General features: G+C 52.1%; 2 protein-coding genes across 2 annotated transcripts in view; both read right to left on the reverse strand.

Moving 5' to 3' along the window:
• Positions 1 to 1,596: 1,596 nt before the first annotated feature.
• LOC123727921 (LIM domain only protein 7-like) lies at positions 1,597 to 5,695 on the reverse strand. The gene is made up of 5 exons (XM_045698436.1): positions 5,536 to 5,695; positions 5,016 to 5,281; positions 3,507 to 3,615; positions 2,731 to 2,833; positions 1,597 to 2,066 (listed from the first exon to the last, which is right to left on the reverse strand). The coding sequence occupies exons 1-5, from the start codon at positions 5,674 to 5,676 to the stop codon at positions 2,044 to 2,046; spliced, it is 642 nt and encodes a 213-aa protein (XP_045554392.1). The 5' UTR covers positions 5,677 to 5,695; the 3' UTR covers positions 1,597 to 2,043.
• A 3-nt stretch (positions 5,696 to 5,698) lies between these two features.
• The window catches only part of LOC123727922 (LIM domain only protein 7-like), a gene marked incomplete at its 3' end in the record, with an annotated part of 42,700 nt that continues 30,134 nt past the window's right edge, over positions 5,699 to 18,264 (reverse strand). The window contains 11 exon segments of the mRNA XM_045698437.1: positions 5,699 to 5,718; positions 6,403 to 6,458; positions 6,666 to 6,710; positions 7,253 to 7,617; positions 8,196 to 8,303; positions 8,459 to 8,484; positions 10,585 to 10,648; positions 10,796 to 10,857; positions 15,522 to 15,674; positions 17,339 to 17,450; positions 17,813 to 18,115. Coding sequence (XP_045554393.1) covers positions 5,699 to 5,718; positions 6,403 to 6,458; positions 6,666 to 6,710; positions 7,253 to 7,617; positions 8,196 to 8,303; positions 8,459 to 8,484; positions 10,585 to 10,648; positions 10,796 to 10,857; positions 15,522 to 15,674; positions 17,339 to 17,450; positions 17,813 to 18,115 — 1,314 coding nt within the window.

The raw sequence follows: 18,264 nt of genomic DNA on the forward strand, positions 1-18,264 counted from the left end.
GGCCAGTTCTCATGAATCCATAATGGGATGTACAGCAGATGTCTCATGTTTTGAGGGAGCGCGCAATTAGCAAACTGACTGCAGGATTGTCCACCAGAGCTGTTGCCAGAGAATCGAATGTTATTTTCTCTACCATAGGCCGCCTCCGTCGTTTTAGAGAATTTTGCAGTACTTCCAACCCGGCCTCACAACCGCAGACCACGCGTAACCAAACCAGCCCAGGACCTCCACATCCGGTTTCATTGTCTAAGGGGATGCAGAGGCGTATTTCTGTCTGTAATAAAGCCCTTTAGTGGGGAAAAAATTAATTCTGATTGGCTGGGCCTGGCTCCCCAGTGAGTGGGCCTCTGCCCTCCCAGGCCCACCCATGGCTGAGCCCCTGCCCAGTCATGTGAAATCCATAGATTAGGGCCTGTTGAATTTATTTCAATGGACTGGTTTCCCTTATAACTCAGTAAAATCTTTTTAAAATGTTTGCATATATAATTAAAATTGCAATACTTTTATCAATAATATGCGTAAAAAAAAGTTTGATACCTGTTTTCAGTACCTCACCTTGCGAGGATAACAGCACTGAGCACCTTGTCAAGTTTTTTGGGGGATTTGAAAACACACCTAGATTGTGTGCTGTAGAGTGGTGGTCTCTGGGTACACGATGTATTGTGAAATCTGTTCTCACATTTTTAAAATGTTACATGTTTATGTATATTATTGGCAGGAACAAAAAAAAAAATGGGGATCCTTAAAAATAGTCCACTACTATTAACCAGACACCACAGGGTAGTAGTCCACTATAAAGAGAATAGTGTGTTATTTGGTACAAATTCTCTTTCAACATACAAAAACATCAAGATAGACAACTTGAGGCCACAAACTGCCATCTAGTGGTGAAACACGGCCATGACAACCTAGAGGGACGTCCCAATACAATTTTATTTTACCTTTATTTAACTAGTCAGCTAAGAACAAATTCTTATTTTCAATGACGGTGGGTTAACTGCCTTGTTCTGGGGGCAGAACGACAGATTTTTTACCTTCGATCTTGCAACCTTTCGAGGCAGCAGGGTAGCCTAGTGGTTAGAGCGTTGGAGTAGTAACCGAAAGGTTGCAAGTTCGAATCCCCGAGCTGACAAGGTATAAATCTGTCGTTCTGCCCCCTGAACAAGGCAGTTAACCCACTGTTCCCCGGTAGGCCATCATTGAAAATAACAATTTGTTCTTAACCGACTTGCCTCGTTAAATAAACTAGTCCAATGCTCTAACCACTAGGCGACCATGTTCACTGTCCGTATTTAGAATGTCCTTTTTATTTACAAAATAAATTCCTTTCATACGAGGCCGCTTTATATATTTCAGTCAGCAATACAACGAGCATCGCTGCTTCCCAAGTCAACCAACAACAGAGTTTAAGTGACGGGATGATCAACTTGTGAGATGTGCTTTTTTTTCTCTACCACTTGTACTGAGCAACTAATATTTTAGACATCTCAGGAAGGGAAAAATAAATCTCAATAACATATATTTCAACAAAACAAAATAAAGTAAATTCGTAAGGTAGAGATTATCTACAGAGAAAAATTACAAAAGAGAAGTATGTCAAATACAATGCTCACATTTATTAGATTCATTTATTAAATTTACTTCATCAACAAAGAAAAACAAATCCCAAGTCTCAATTGTGATTTAAAAACTCCCTATAGCTCTTAACTACCACGTGTCCAGATATTGTCGTGGATAGCCATCGATTGCATATTAAACGCTACGGACAAGTACAGTAGTTAATTAACTACGGAAGAACACCAAAACTTAGTCAGAGACGTAGTGTATGGCCCCCCTATTCCCTACAAAGTGCACTACTATTAACCAGAGCCCTATGGGTAGTGCACTATGTAGGGAATAAGGAAGCCATAGTATAAATCGGTGGATTGTTCCCTAAAAACAAAAACAAACGTTAACCAGCTGTAAATACGTAGTCAACAGAAGGTCATAGTCAAGTTCTCCACCGTCGTCGTCTCCTCCTCAATCTGCTGCAATGCATTCTGGTCACTGGGAGGTGGCAAGGTGAGCTGAAAAGTCATAAAGAGAGAACATTGATTACGTCTCATCTAAAATCAGTAGTAATGACACGTCATCTAAATTACTGAGTTTTAGGACTAAACATCCAAAAACGACAGTCCAGTCTTCTCCAAGTAGACCTTCCGCTCATTAAAATGTCAGGCATGTTCTCATTAATGAGGCGACAGCAGGTGGATCAGTAGAACGGGAGAGCGGAGTAGGAGGAGAGGGAGACGGAGAGGGGGAGAGCGGAGACGGGGAGGGAGACGGGGAGGGAGACGGGGAGGGGGGAGGGAGACGGAGAGGGAGACGGAGAGGGAGACGGAGAGGGAGACGGAGAGGGAGACGGAGAGGAGACGGAGAGGGAGACGGAGAGGGAGACGGAGAGGAGACGGAGAGGGAGACGGAGAGGAGACGGAGAGGGAGACGGAGAGGGAGACGGAGAGGGAGACGGAGAGGGAGACGGAGAGGGAGACGGAGAGGGAGACGGAGAGGGAGACGGAGAGGAGACGGAGAGGGGAGACGGAGACGGAGAGAGAGAGGAGACGGAGAGGGGAGAGCGGAGTAGGAGGAGAGGGAGACGGAGAGGGGGAGAGCGGAGACGGGGAGGGGGAGACGGGGAGGGAGACTCTTTTAAAAATCGGGACTCCTGTACTTCCTGTATAAATGACTTACACTTGAGTCGGATGTAGCAGGGGTCACAGTAAGGCTTCCCGTTACTGATTCTGATCTGGGCTCTGACTTCTGACCCGCCAAGTCGGCACCTGCAGTCCACACACTGAGGGAGAGGAGGAGATGGACTGTGATTAGCGTCACCAGCCCTACCGCCGTAGAGAGAGAGTTAGCGTCACCAGCCCTACCGCCGTAGAGAGAGAGTTAGCGTCACCAGCCCTACCGCCGTGAGAGAGAGTTAGCGTCACCAACCAAGGAAAACCCCAAAGAAAGGTGACACCTGAAGCCAGCCGGCCACAGCGCCCAGGTGAAGCCAGCCAGCCGGCCACAGCGCCCAGGTGAAGCCAGCCAGCCGGCCACAGCGCCCAGGTGAAGCCAGCCAGCCGGCCACAGCGCCCAGGTGAAGCCAGCCAGCCGGCCACAGCGCCCAGGTGAAGCCAGCCAGCCGGCCACAGCGCCCAGGTGAAGCCAGCCAGCCGGCCACAGCGCCCAGGTGAAGCCAGCCAGCCGGCCACAGCGCCCAGGTGAAGCCAGCCAGCCGGCCACAGCGCCCAGGTGAAGCCAGCCAGCCGGCCACAGCGCCCAGGTGAAGCCAGCCAGCCGGCCACAGCGCCCAGGTGAAGCCAGCCAGCCGGCCACAGCGCCCAGGTGAAGCCAGCCAGCCGGCCCGCTACAGTGCCCATTAGCTCATGCTGTGAAGGGTCGTTGAGTGTGCTGACAGGTTTTGTAGAGGACCTCTCCTCCGACCAGGTGAATGAGGTCCAGACCAGACGACTCACCTGAAAGCAGGCCAGGTGGAAGCAGAGGTTCAGGGTCTCAATGACCATGGCAGCCCCTCTGCCCATAGGACACACACACACTGAACACACCTGACGAGAAGTCAGCACTCTGCAGACAGAGAGACAGAGAGACAGAGAGAGACAGAGAGAGACAGAGAGAGACAGAGAGAGACAGAGAGAGACAGAGAGAGACAGAGAGAGACAGAGAGAGACAGAGAGAGACAGAGAGAGACAGAGAGACAGAACACAGGAAGAAAAACAGGATGAGAGAGGAGGGATCACAGAGGGACCAGACTGATCTGGGGGGGGGGAAACATCCATTGAAAAGGTGTCCTCCCACATGGCTGGACGATGAGCTACACGTTCACGGGGAAGATAAAACTGAAATTGGGTTTTTATTTTTCCCCCAAAAAGGCCCTTGTATTTAATGTATTATGATGGCTTATTGATTATACATGAAGCCTTTCTCTGTCCATCCATCCTTGTTCCTACTGCTAAGTCACCCCTCATTCTCCTCTCGGGATCAGACTACAGCACTGAAAAACGCAAAGATGGTGGATTTGGAAAGTATTCACACCCCTTTGACTTTCCCCCCCCCACACTGTTACATTACAGCCTTATTCTAAAATGGATTAAATTATTTATTCCTCAATCTAAACACAATAAAGCCCATTCTGACATCACAAGGCCCCATTCTGACATCACAAGGCCCCATTCTGACATCACAAGGCCCCCCTAATGACAAAGTGAACACAAGTTTTTAGACACATTACATAAGTATTCAGACCCTTTGCTATGAGACTCTAAATTGAGCTCAGGTGCATCCTGTTTCCATTGATCATCCTTGAGATGTTTCTACAACTTGATTGGAGTCCACCTGTGGTAAATTCAATTGATTGGACATGATTTGGAAAGGCACACACCTGTCTATATAAGGTCAGAGCAAAAACCTAAGCCAAAACCTAAGCCTTGGCCTGAATGCAAAGCGTCACATCTGGATGAAACCTGGCACCATCCTTACGGTGAAGCATGGTGGTGGCAGCATCATGCTGTGGGGATGTTTTTCCAGCGGCAGGGACCGGGAGACTAGTCAGGATCGAGGCAAAGACGAACGGCAAGCAAAGTACAGAGAGATCCTTGATGAAAACCTGCTCCAGACTGGGGTGAAAGTTCACACAGCCAAGACAACCAAGACAGTGGCTTCGGGACAGCTCTCGTGTCATACCCAAGAAGACTCGATGCTGTAATCACTGCCAAAGATGCTTTAACAAAGTACTAAGCAAAGGGTCTGAATACTTATGTAAAATGTTTTTTTTTAATTTTTAATAAACGTGCAGAAATGTCTGTCATTATGGGGTATTGTGTGTAGATTGATGAGGGGGAAAACAATTTAAATCAAATTTACAATAAGGCTGTAATGTAACAAAGTCATGGGATCTGAATACTCTCAGAATGCACTGTCCATTTTAAACATACAACACACAGCGCAAGTCCCAATTGGTCCATTACCGGTCGTGCTGCTGTGAGACGGGTCGTGATTTCGCCGGTGGCGGGGTTCCTCTCCGGTGTTGGGTGGGGTGGAAGACGCGCTGAAGGGGCGGGGCTTGGTAGGGCTGTGTTTCTGGGTCCCGTTGGAGTAACCCCCCAGGGCTCCACCCATGCTGTGCCGGGAGGAAGGGGGGCAGTATGGGGCGGAGAAACCCAGGGAGGAGTGGGGGCGTTGGGGGTTCGAGAGCAGAGAGGAAGAAGAGGAAAGGTTGTCCAGAGAGTCGTACCTGCCGAGAGGTCAGATAACAGGTCACGGAGAGAGAGAGAGAGAGAGAGAGAGAGTACATTCCAAGTGGCACACCCCTCCTACCTCATTGGCCCTTGCCGGTAATTGGATAGACCCCTCCCTCCTACCTCATTGGCCCTCGCCGAATTGGATAGACCCCTCCCTCCTACCTCATTGGCCCTCGCCGGTAATTGGATAGACCCCTCCCACCTCCTAGGCCCTCGCCGGCAATTGGATAGACCCCTCTCCTCCTACCTCCTCATTGGCCCTCGCCGTATTGGGCTGTTTGTTGTCAGAGGTGGACCGTTGTCGTATCCAGCTGTTGTCGGTCAGCAGAGCCGTCCTCTTCCTCATCTCCTCCAGGATCTGTTGCCTCTCAGCCTCGACTAACGACATGCTCTGACGAGACTTCCCTCCTAGCGACCTCCCCGGTAACGCCTAATAACCAACCAGAGAGCAGAGACAGAGACAGTATAAACCAATCAGATCGTAGTTCCTACAGCAAGACCAATAAAGAAGGACGGTCATTCGAGCATTGTCCAATGAGTGAAGAATATTATTCCAACACGACCAATAGGTGTAAAGAAACCCCTCTATCACAATATAAAGAGGTGAGGAGAGTCATTACCCAGCAGCCCTCCTGTCTCCCTGGGCCTCGGCTAAACGAGAGGACTGGTTAGAGTCATTACCTAGCCCTCCCCAGCCCCCCTGGGCCTCGGCTAAACAAGAGGACCGGTTAGAGTCATTACCCAGCCCCCCTGGGCCTCGGCTAAACGAGAGGACTGGTTAGAGTCATTACCCAGCCCTCCCCAGCCCCCCTGGGCCTCGGCTATATGAGAGGACCGGTTAGAGTCATTACCCAGCCCTCCCCCTGTCTCCCTGGGCCTCGGCTAAACGAGAGGACTGGTTAGAGTCATTAGCCAGCCCTCCCCAGCCCCCCTGGGCCTCGGCTATATGAGAGGACTGGTTAGAGTCATTACCCAGCCCCCCTGGGCCTCGGCTATATGAGAGGACCGGTTAGATTCGACCAACATGGTGTAAAAAGTACATCGAGATCAAAGCTGGGTTTGGAATGGGGAGCCCACTCATTAAACAGAGGGTTAGTCAACAGTAGAGGCTGACCTTTCACTTCCTGTCTGTGGAAACCCTCCAGCGACGGGAAGGACTTGGATTTCATCCTGATCAACAAACACATTAGTCTGTCAGGTTATACAAGACATCACTCACACATACAAACACTGAGCACAACCAGTCATACAAGCATCAAGGTGATTGACGTACAAATATCACCACATGATTAATTGACAGTTTACCGTCACAAAAGGTGCACTCCCAAGCCCCCTAGCTGGGTGAAACCATAGGAGGAATCTCTAGTACTGACTGACCTGTCAGCTATAGATAGCTGGGTGAAACCATAGGAGTCCCCAGACCTGGAGGCAGAGGCAGCAGAGGAGGCAGCCAGGACAGAGCGAGAGGGCAGGGCGAGAGGACAAAGGGCAGGGCGAGAGGACAGAGCGAGAGGACAAAGGGCAGGGCGAGAGGACAGAGCGAGAGGACAAAGGGCAGGGCGAGAGGACAGAGCGAGAGGACAAAGGGCAGGGCGAGAGGACAGAGCGAGAGGACAAAGGGCAGGGCGAGAGGACAGAGCGAGAGGACAAAGGGCAGGGGCGAGAGGACAGAGCGAGAGGACAAAGGGCAGGGCGAGAGGACAAAGGGCAGGGCGAGAGGACAGAGCGAGAGGACAATCACAGCAGACGAACAATTTAGGCTTGTTTGACAGCAGCCAGCAAGTCGTGACTGACTGGTCCACAAATCACCTTGAAATCAGAAACTAGATAAGTCAGTCACAATTGACCCACAATGCATCAAGGATTTGATTCTCTTGAACAGGGCAGTAGTGCCACTGGGCAGAGTGATGCCTTTAAACATCACCACGAGAAGTAAATAATAACAAAGATATGGTCTTCCTCACCAAGTATCTCCTTCTGCCAGTCCACCAGTCTCCTCTTCCAAGCTCCTCCCTTCTTGAGGATGAGGCTCCTCCCTTCTTCCCCCGTCAAAAACAACTTCCTTCTTTTGATTGGATGCCACATGGGCAACAGGGGGCATGGGCTGGCTCAAGACCGGCTGAGGACTGGCAAGGCTAGCGATCCCATTGGTCATCTCTCCTGCGCTCTCCGTGTTCGGTGCGGATGAGTCGACACAAGGGACTACATTTCCCACGATGCCTCTGGACGGTAGAGGATCAGGGGTCACCTCAGCCTGTCTGTATCCTGCCTCCTCCTGGGCCTGCTGCCACTCAGCATCCAGCCTCTCCTGGTCCTCACGGTACTTCTCCTGTACAACATCACACAAGACAAGTAAGCTGTCCAATCAGCATTCTCTCAGACTACGGGTAAATGTAGCCCAGAATTGACGCTTTTAATCCTAACAGACACGGGGACAAACGGCTCCAATGAAAGCAGTTCCACGCTGAATCACTGAAGTGGAAGATCAGTGATATTTACTCAGTGTGGTTCCAGGCTAAGAGAGCGAGTCAGTCTCCCTGACCTGCAGGAGGAGGCGAGAGCGAGCCAGTCTCCCTGACCTGCAGGAGGAGGCGAGAGCGAGCCAGTCTCCTGACCTGCAGGAGGAGGCGAGAGCGAGCCAGTCTCCTGACCTGCAGGAGGAGGCGAGAGCGAGCCAGTCTCCCTGACCTGCAGGAGGTGGCGAGAGCGAGCCAGTCTCCCGGACCTGCAGGAGGTGGCGAGAGCGAGCCAGTCTCCCGGACCTGCAGGAGGTGGCGAGAGCGAGCCAGTCTCCCGGACCTGCAGGAGGTGGCGAGAGCGAGCCAGTCTCCCGGACCTGCAGGAGGTGGCGAGAGCGAGTCAGTCTTATGGACCTGTAGGAGGCGAGAGCGAGTCAGTCTTACGGACCTGTAGGAGGCGCTCCTGCTCCTCCTGCCACTTCTCCTGCCTCCTCCTCTCTTCCTCGGGGTCCCAGGACCAACTGGAGGAGGAGGTGCTGAGGGACGGTACCTGGAGCTGGAGGACGACCCAGAATATTACCTACCCCACCCACAGAATACCACCACCCACCCACAGAATACCACCACCCACCCACAGAATACTACCACACACACACACACACACACACCCCTTAAGAGCCACTGTTCCCCCATCTTGTTCCTATGACTTACATCAGATATTGCCGACGCCGATCCGCCTAACAGAGAGAGGGGGAGGGTAGAGAGGAGAGGGGGGAGAGTAGAGAGGGGGGAGAGTAGAGAGGGGGAGAGTAGAGAGGGGGGAGAGTAGAGGGGGGAGAGTGTGTGTTAACAGTCAGCCAATGTGAGAATAAATGTTTCCAAAAATCGGGCTCACTTATCTCACCCTATTTATTAATGAAGCAAAGAGCACTGCAAATCAAACGCCCAAAAAGAGCCTCCTGAATGAATCAAAGAGCACTGCAAATCAAACGCCCAAATAGAGCCTTCTGAATGAAGCATAAAGCACACGCCCAAAAGAGCCAGCCTCTGATCTCATACCACAGCTCCAATCAGCTGACATTCACACACACACTGACTAGGTAGTAATCAACGAATCACAGAGCTGCCTGGGAGAGACGGTCCAGATACTGGAGTGTTGTAGCTTCAACGTCAGAGCACTGCACACACACACACACACTCACCACATAGGTAGACCATAGAGCTGACTCCTGGTGAGGCTGAGGGGAAAGAGCTGTGTTATGACAGTACCAGCGGGTAACCGGGAGAGGGGCCCCCGCCCTCCCGCCCCAGAGCGGGTAACCGGGAGAGGGGCCCCCGCCCTCCCGCCCCAGAGCGGGTAACCGGGAGAGGGGCCCCCCGCCCTCCCGCCCCAGAGCGGGTAACCGGGAGAGGGCCCCCGCCCTCCCGCCCCAGAGCGGGTAACCGGGAGAGGGGCCCCCGCCCCAGAGCGGGTAACCGGGAGAGGGGCCCCCGCCCCAGAGCGGGTAACCGGGAGAGGGGCCCCCGCCCCAGAGCGGGTAACCGGGAGAGGGGCCCCCGCCCCAGAGCGGGTAACCGGGAGAGGGGCCCCCGCCCCAGAGCGGGTAACCGGGAGAGGGGCCCGTCTCCTGCTACAGATCAGGTATCTGTTACCAACAAAAGCATCTCTGTATTCCCAGTCATGTGAAATCCATCAATTAGGGTCTAATGAATTTGATTTCCTTAAATTAACTCAATAAAAATCGTTGCATGTTGCGTTTGTATTTAATATATTTATGGGCAGCAGAATCGAGGCCAAACAAGCGTCGCCAGTGTTGAGCCGTTTCAGCTACAAAGCAAAAACGGCTTAAATGACTAATTTAATATAAACCAACACCAGCCCCAAACACCAGCCAACAACGACAAAGCCTGGCGACAGACATTAACTGTTACCTTTCTGATTAAAAAACTCTGCTCTCCTTTTCTGGGTTTTCAGAACAATCAGATCATGTTCTACACAGGAGAGGAAACAGGAAGTGCGAAAGAGAAGAGGAAGTGAGAGTGTAACAGAGTTTCCTAAAAGTAACACCCAGGAACCTGTAAAACCTTCAGGTCATTTCAAACGATACATCGCCTTCAGAAAGTAATTATACCCCTTGACTTATTTCACATTTTGTTGTGTTAAAGCCTGAATTTAAAATTAAATAGATATCTCACACAATACCCCATAATAAAGTATTTTTTATGTTTGTAAATGTATTGAAAATAAAATGCAGAAATCTCATATACGAGTTAGGAAGGATCCTTGAGCAGTTTCCTTCCTCTCCGGCAACTGAGTTAGGAAGGACGCCTGTATCTTTGTAGTGACTGGGTGCATTTATGCGCCATCCAAAGTGTAATTAATAACTTCACCATGCTCAAAGGGATATTCAATGTCTGCTTTTTATTTCCCCCCCCATCTACCAATAGGTGCCCTTCTTTGCGAGGCCTTGGAAAATCTCCCTGGTCTTTGTGAGGAACCTTAGAGATAATTGTATGAGCGGGTTACAGAGAGGTTCTCATTCAAATAATAAAATGTTAAACACAATAAAAAAAATAAAAAAAATAAAATAAAAAAAATCGCACACCGTGTGAGAATACATTTGTTCTCCTGAACTTATTTCGGCTTGCCATAAAGGGATTGAATACTTATTGACCAGAGTCACTTCAGCATTTAATTTTTTCACATTAATTTGAAAAACATAAAACCTCCATTTTATTAAATTTTACATTTCAGACTAACAAAATTTTGGGAAAAGTCAAGGGGTGTGATTACTTGCTGAAGGCACTGTACCTTTCCTAGTCAATTCATTCATTACCTTTACTTCTGATAGCCAGAGGATCGTCCCGAAAACCTCCCTTCGTGCTTTTAGAGGTCACCCCCTAGGAGAGAGGGGGGAAAAGATATGAAAAGAGATTTAGATTTGTTTGTAACCCGTTTCCTTCATCACTCAAGTCGTGTCAGTAAATGCGTTAGAGACGTCAATACTGATCGTATATAAAAGAAGAAAAAAAAAGTGACACATTGACCTCTTGTCCGTTGAGCTGGGCCAGTTTCACCATCGTTGTCTCTCTGCTGGTATCAGTTGGACCTGAAAGTGTCAGAACACCACTGGTCAGATGGATGATCTCATGGGTGGTACAGGCCCGGTCCGCCACAAAGCCTCTGACCCCAGTCCGTCCCAACACAGGCCCGGTCCGCCACAAGGCCGCTGGCCCCAGTCCGTCACAACACAGGCCCGGTCCGCCACAAGGCCTCTGACCCCAGTCCGTCCCAACACAGGCCCGGTCCGCCACAAGGCCGCTGGCCCCAGTCCGTCACAACACAGGCCCGGTCCGCCACAAGACCTCTGACCCCAGTCCGTCCCAACACAGGCCCGGTCCGCCTCAAGGCCGCTGGCCCCAGTCCGTCACAACACAGGCCGGTCCGCCACAAGGCCGCTGGCCCCAGTCCGTCACAACACAGGCCGGTCCGCCACAAGGCCGCTGGCCCCAGTCCGTCACAACACAGGCCCGGTCCGCCACAAAGCCTCTGACCCCAGTCCGTCACAACACAGGCCCGGTCCGCCACAAAGCCTCTGACCCCAGTCCGTCACAACACAGGCCCGGTCCGCCACAAGACCTCTGACCCCAGTCCGTCCCAACACAGGCCCGGTCCGCCACAAGGCCGCTGGCCCCAGTCCGTCACAACACAGGCCCGGTCCGCCACAAGGCCTCTGACCCCAGGCCGTCACAACACAGGCCCGGTCCACAAAGGTTTACAAACATTGATTCACAAAATCAGTACGCTAAATTATTGATCCTCGATCAGTAGGCCGGGAGTTCTGATTAGCAAATCAGTAGCCTAATAGCTGATCAATAGAAAGTCAATACTTTTACTGCGAATAAACATTAAAACCTAAATGTAGTGTGGAACAGGGAGGACCAAACAGTGAGAGAAAAGCCCCCAGTCGTCTTCCACTACAACCAAACCAACATCACAAGCTTTGACATGTAGTAAAAGCTCTACCAGGACAGATCAACATGTAGAAACATACAAACCAAATACATTGATAGTCAGGGTTCTCTACGGTGCCCTATGAGGGACAAACAGCCAGCCAGGGTTCTCTACGGTGCCCTATGAGGGACAAACAGCCAGCCAGGGTCCTCTACGGAGCCCTATGAGGGACAAACAGCCAGTCAGGGTCCTCTACGGAGCCCTATGAGGGACAAACAGCCAGTCAGGGTCCTCTACGGAGCCCTATGATGGACAAACAGTCAGTCAGGGTTCTCTACGGAGCCCTATGAGGGACAAACAGCCAGTCAGGGTCCTCTACGGAGCCCTATGATGGACAAACAGCCAGCCAGGGTTCTCTACGGAGCCCTATGATGGACAAACAGCCAGCCAGGGTCCTCTACGGAGCCCTATGATGGACAAACAGCCAGCCAGGGTCCTCTACGGAGCCCTATGAGGGACAAACAGCCAGTCAGGGTCCTCTACGGAGCCCTATGATGGACAAACAGCCAGTCAGGGTCCTCTACGGAGCCCTATGATGGACAAACAGCCAGCCAGGGTTCTCTACGGAGCCCTATGATGGACAAACAGCCAGTCAGGGTTCTCTACGGAGCCCTATGATGGACAAACAGCCAGGGTTCTCTACGGTGCCCTATGATGGACAAACAGCCAGCCAGGGTTCTCTACGGAGCCCTATGATGGACAAACAGCCAGTCAGGGTTCTCTACGGAGCCCTATGATGGACAAACAGCCAGGGTCCTCTACGGAGCCCTATGACGGACAAACAGTCAGTCAGGGTTCTCTACGGAGCCCTATGATGGACAAACAGCCAGCCAGGGTTCTCTACGGAGCCCTATGATGGACAAACAGCCAGGGTCCTCTACGGAGCCCTATGAGGGACAAACAGTCAGTCAGGGTTCTCTACGGAGCCCTATGATGGACAAACAGCCAGTCAGGGTCCTCTACGGAGCCCTATGATGGACAAACAGCCAGTCAGGGTCCTCTACGGAGCCCTATGAGGGACAAACAGCCAGTCAGGGTCCTCTACGGAGCCCTATGAGGGACAAACAGCCAGCCAGGGTCCTCTACGGAGCCCTATGAGGGACAAACAGCCAGCCAGGGTCCTCTACGGAGCCCTATGAGGGACAAACAGCCAGCCAGGGTCCTCTACGGAGCCCTATGAGGGACAAACAGCCAGCCAGGGTCCTCTACGGAGCCCTATGATGGACAAACAGCCAGTCAGGGTTCTCTACGGTGCCCTATGATGGACAAACAGTCAGTCAGGGTCCTCTACGGAGCCCTATGATGGACAAACAGCCAGTCAGGGTCCTCTACGGAGCCCTATGATGGACAAACAGCCAGTCAGGGTCCTCTACGGAGCCCTATGATGGACAAACAGCCAGTCAGGGTCCTCTACGGAGCCCTATGATGGACAAACAGCCAGTCAGGGTCCTCTACGGAGCCCTATGATGGACAAACAGCCAGTCAGGGTCCTCTACGGAGCCCTATGATGGACAAACAGCCAGTCAGGGTCCTCTACGGAGCCCTATGATGGACAAACAGCCAGTCAGGGTCCTCTACGGAGCCCTATGATGGACAAACAGCCAGTCAGGGTCCTCTACGGAGCCCTATGAGGGACAAACAGCCAGTCAGGGTCCTCTACGGAGCCCTATGAGGGACAAACAGCCAGTCAGGGTCCTCTACGGAGCCCTATGATGGACAAACAGCCAGTCAGGGTTCTCTACGGAGCCCTATGATGGACAAACAGCCAGTCAGGGTCCTCTACGGAGCCCTATGATGGACAAACAGCCAGTCAGGGTCCTCTACGGAGCCCTATGAGGGACAAACAGCCAGTCAGGGTCCTCTACGGAGCCCTATGATGGACAAACAGCCAGCCAGGGTCCTCTACGGAGCCCTATGATGGACAAACAGCCAGCCAGGGTCCTCTCACGGAGCCCTATGAGGGACAAACAGTCAGGGTCCTCTACGGAGCCCTATGATGGACAAACAGCCAGCCAGGGTTCTCTACGGAGCCCTATGATGGACAAACAGCCAGCCAGGGTTCTCTCACGGAGCCCTATGATGGACAAACAGCCAGCCAGGGTCCTCTACGGAGCCCTATGATGGACAAACAGCCAGCCAGGGTTCTCTACGGAGCCCTATGATGGACAAACAGCCAGCCAGGGTTCTCTACGGAGCCCTATGATGGACAAACAGCCAGTCAGGGTCCTCTACGGAGCCCTATGATGGACAAACAGCCAGCCAGGGTTCTCTACGGAGCCCTATGAGGGACAAACAGCCAGTCAGGGTCCTCTACGGAGCCCTATGATGGACAAACAGCCAGTCAGGGTCCTCTACGGAGCCCTATGATGGACAAACAGCCAGGGTTCTCTACGGAGCCCTATGATGGACAAACAGCCAGGGTTCTCTACGGAGCCCTATGATGGACAAACAGTCTATACTTGTTAGGTTGATAAAACGTGTGTCTGGAACAGAAAGTGTGACAGAAACCTTTCCCAGTTTTGTTGCCGTAGAACCTAACCAACATATTGCTTTGATGAAGAGTGTTTCTAAACAAAACCAGATAACAAACAAACATGGAATCCCATTTAACAACCAGTACTTCCCTTCCCTCTCCTCAGGGAGATATTCACTTAGAGGCTATAACCACGTCTAGCTTTCACATCACCAATCAATTTAGACAAGTGGTGAGGGACAAAAACCAGACAGGGACACGACAGGGAGGGAGGGAAGTGTTGAGGGACAAACAGAGAGGGACACTACAGGAAGGCAAGCGGTGAGGGACAAAAACCAGACAGGGACACTACAGGGAGGAAGGGAAGTGTTGAGGGACAAACAGAGAGGGACACTACAGGAAGGCAAGTGGTGAGGGACAAACATAGCGGGACACTACAGGAAGGCAAGTGGTGAGGGACAAACAGAGAGGGACACTACAGGGAGGCAAGTGTTGAGGGACAAACATAGCGGGACACTACAGGGAGGCAAGCGGTGAGGGACAAACAGAGAGGGACACTACAGGGAGGCAAGCGGTGAGGGACAAACAGAGAGGGACACTACAGGGAGGCAAGCGGTGAGGGACAAACATAGCGGGACACTACAGGGAGGCAAGCGGTGAGGGACAAACATAGCGGGACACTACAGGGGAGGCAAGCGGTGAGGGACAAACAGAGAGGACACTCAGGGAGGCAAGCGGTGAGGGACAATCATCGGAACACCACGAACGCGGTGAGTATATAAACATCGAACAAGGCGGTGAGGGACGAGCAGAGACGTACGGAGGCAAGCGGTGGCGAGGGACAAACAGAGAGGGACACTGAAGGGAGGCAGCGGTGAGGACAAACAGAGGGACACTACAGGAAGGCAAGTGTTGAGGGACGAAGCAGAGAGAACACTACAGGAAAACTAGTGTTGAGGGACAAACGAAGATCACACTACGGAAGGGTGAGGGGCAAGCAGAGAGAGAGACACTGCAGGGAGGCATGTGTTGAGGGACAAACATGGCGGCACACTACAGGGAGCTGCTGGTGAGGAACAAGTAGAGAGGGACACCTGGAAAGGCAAGTGTTGAGGACACTACAGGAAGGCAAGCGGTGAGGGACAAACAGAGAGGGACACTACAGGGAGGCAAGCGGTGAGGGACAAACATAGCGGGACACTACAGGGAGGCAAGCGGTGAGGGACAAACAGAGCTCCCAGCAGGTCAGGTGGAGGGGTGGGGAGTCTTTCCCTCACTGTTGTTACCATAGCGCTGTACGTCCATGGTGAGACTGCCCTTCTGCAGGGCAGAGGTCATCGTGCCCTTCCACTGGCCGTGGCTCATCTCTGCCACCCTGTGCCCACCAACAGACACGATCTCATCACCTGCACGCAGCTGGCACAAGTCTGCAGGACTACCTGGAGGGAGAGAGGAGAGGCTTTCACTATGTCTAGACCAATGTAGGACTACCTGGAGGGAGAGGAGAGGATTTCACTACGTCTAGACCAATGCAGGACTACCTGGAGGGAGAGGAGGGGCTTTCACTACGTCTAGACCAATGTAGGACTACCTGGAGGGAGAGGAGAGGATTTCACTATGTCTAGACCAATGCAGGACTACCTGGAGGGAGAGGAGGGGCTTTCACTACGTCTAGACCAATGTAGGACTACCTGGAGGGAGAGGAGGGGCTTTCACTACGTCTAGACCAATGCAGGACTACCTGGAGGGAGAGGAGGGGCTTTCACTACGTCTAGACCAATGCAGGACTACCTGGAGGGAGAGGAGGGGCTTTCACTACGTCTAGACCAATGTAGGACTACCTGGAGGGAGAGGAGGGGCTTTCACTACGTCTAGACCAATGTAGGACTACCTGGAGGGAGAGGAGGGGCTTTCACTACGTCTAGACCAATGTAGGACTACCTGGAGGGAGAGGAGGGGCTTTCACTACGTCTAGACCAATGTAGGACTACCTGGAGGGAGAGGAGGGGCTTTCACTACGTCTAGACCAATGTAGGACTACCTGGAGGGAGAGGAGGGGCTTTCACTACGTCTAGACCAATGTAGGACTACCTGGAGGGAGAGGAGGGGCTTTCACTACGTCTAGACCAATGTAGGACTACCTGGAGGGAGAGGAGGGGCTTTCACTACGTCTAGACCAATGCAGGACTACCTGGAGGGGAGAGGAGGGGCTTTCACTACGTCTAGACCAATGTAGGACTACCTGGAGGGAGAGGAGGGGCTTTCACTACGTCTAGACCAATGTAGGACTACCTGGAGGGAGAGGAGGGGCTTTCACTACGTCTAGACCAATGTAGGACTACACAGAGAGACAGGAGCAGGGCGGCGCGAGAGGCAGCAGGGGCTCCAGGAGAGCGGGGAGAGGCGAGCTCCGACAGGACAGCAGGAGAGGAGAGAGGGGAGGGAGAGAGGAGCTCCAGGACAGCAGGAGAGGAGAGAGAGGAGGAGAGAGCTCAGGCGGGGGGCGAGCTCCAGGACAGCAGGAGAGGAGAGAGGCGAGCTCCAGGACAGCAGGAGAGGAGAGAGAGGAGCTCCAGGACAGCAGGAGAGGAGAGAGGGAGGCCAGGACAGCGAAGGAGAGAGAGGACTCCAGGATAGCAGTAGATCATATTTCCAGTCACACCTGACCACCCCAGGGGAACAGTTTCAGGCTGTAGATCTCCTGACTACAGATCTCCAGAGTGGTTCTGACTATAGGTCTCTGTTGCAGGGTAAGTCACACCTCTCTCTCTCTCTCTCTCTCACAGCTCTGTTTAAACATTCATGAACACCTCCCTGTACTGTAGCTAACGAAACATCGGCGGAAAAACCAGTATGTCATTACTAACGACACCAGACATGGTCAATTCAAAACGTTTCCAGCACCAAGACACCTTTAGAGACTGAAACATATCCCCAGATAAATATTCAGCTGCTTGTTCAAACTTGTAGTTATCCATTACTTACTGTTGTTGCTACATTTCTGTAGGCATCTTACCTATTAGGGTAAATTCTTATTTGATTACAACAAAAAAACACTAGACAGGAAGTACGTGTCCCCATCCATCCGTGGGTCAACGCTCACCTGGTTGGATGCCTCCGACTCGCGCTCCTGTCGAGTCCCAGTGAGTGTTGAAACCAAAGTGTGGTCGACTGGTAAGCTTCAAGGTAAGACTCACTCTGTCACCGTGACGTACCTGAGGGCGACACACACACGGTGAAGGTGACACCTGGCGATTCGATGTCCCACGGAAAACCACAGACCCTCTGACACCCAGCAGCAGGATAGGTTCCACCCTGTACCCCCCCACTAGGGCAGGTTCAACTCTGCCCCCCCCTCCTCCTCACTAGGGCAGGTTCAAAAATCATACAATTGTGGAGTGCCAAGATGGCTGCTCAATGACTTCAATACAAGCAACCTAGTCAGCCAGCCAGGGTTTATACACATCATTGGGTAAAAAAATAAAAAAATAAAAAAAAATAAAAAAACTCTGGCCACAATTATGACAGCCCAGTGACATCTGATGCGTTTGTGAAGGTTAAAGACTGTTGAGCTCACCTGGGCAGAGGCGTTCTGTCTGCCTGAGACAGGGACAGGGAGGCTGGGCAGGAGAGAAGGGGCAAAAGGTCCTTTCAGGCTGGGTTTGGGGCAGGTGGCAGGTCCAGGACCACCTCTGGTCTTCAGGATAGAAAGCTGGGTCTGATTCCCACTCTCCTCATTTACTTCCTGGTTCACGCCGCTCCGATTGGCCGTGGCCCAGGGCTGAGCCGCGACAGCGACCTCCGAGATAGTGACCATTTTCTGGGGGCGTGTCTTGGTGGAGGTCAGAGAACCATTTCCGTTCTGCAGAGAGTTCTCCAACTGTAATGTGGTGTTGTACAAGGGTCAGCCATAGTAGTATGATAGGTGTTGTTGTACAGGGTCAGCCATAGTAGTATGATAGGTGTTGTTGTCCAGGGTCAGCCATAGTAGTATGATAGGTGTTGTTGTCCAGGGTCAGCCATAGTAGT

Source organism: Salmo salar, chromosome ssa16 (genome assembly GCF_905237065.1).
Source record: "Salmo salar chromosome ssa16, Ssal_v3.1, whole genome shotgun sequence".
NCBI classification, from domain to species: Eukaryota; Metazoa; Chordata; class Actinopteri; order Salmoniformes; family Salmonidae; genus Salmo; species Salmo salar.

Bases quoted from the DNA above. Each gene is read 5' to 3' on its own strand.
- LOC123727921 (XM_045698436.1), bottom strand. From the start codon at position 5,676: ATGTCGTTAGTCGAGGCTGAGAGGCAACAGATCCTGGAGGAGATGAGG. The intron at 2,834-3,506 runs GTGAGTCGTCTG...CCTCTCCCTCAG, and splicing joins TCCACCTGGCCTGCTTTCAG to TGTGTGGACTGCAGGTGCCG. The intron at 2,067-2,730 runs GTAAGTCATTTA...ATGACTTTTCAG, and splicing joins CTGCTACATCCGACTCAAGT to CTCACCTTGCCACCTCCCAG.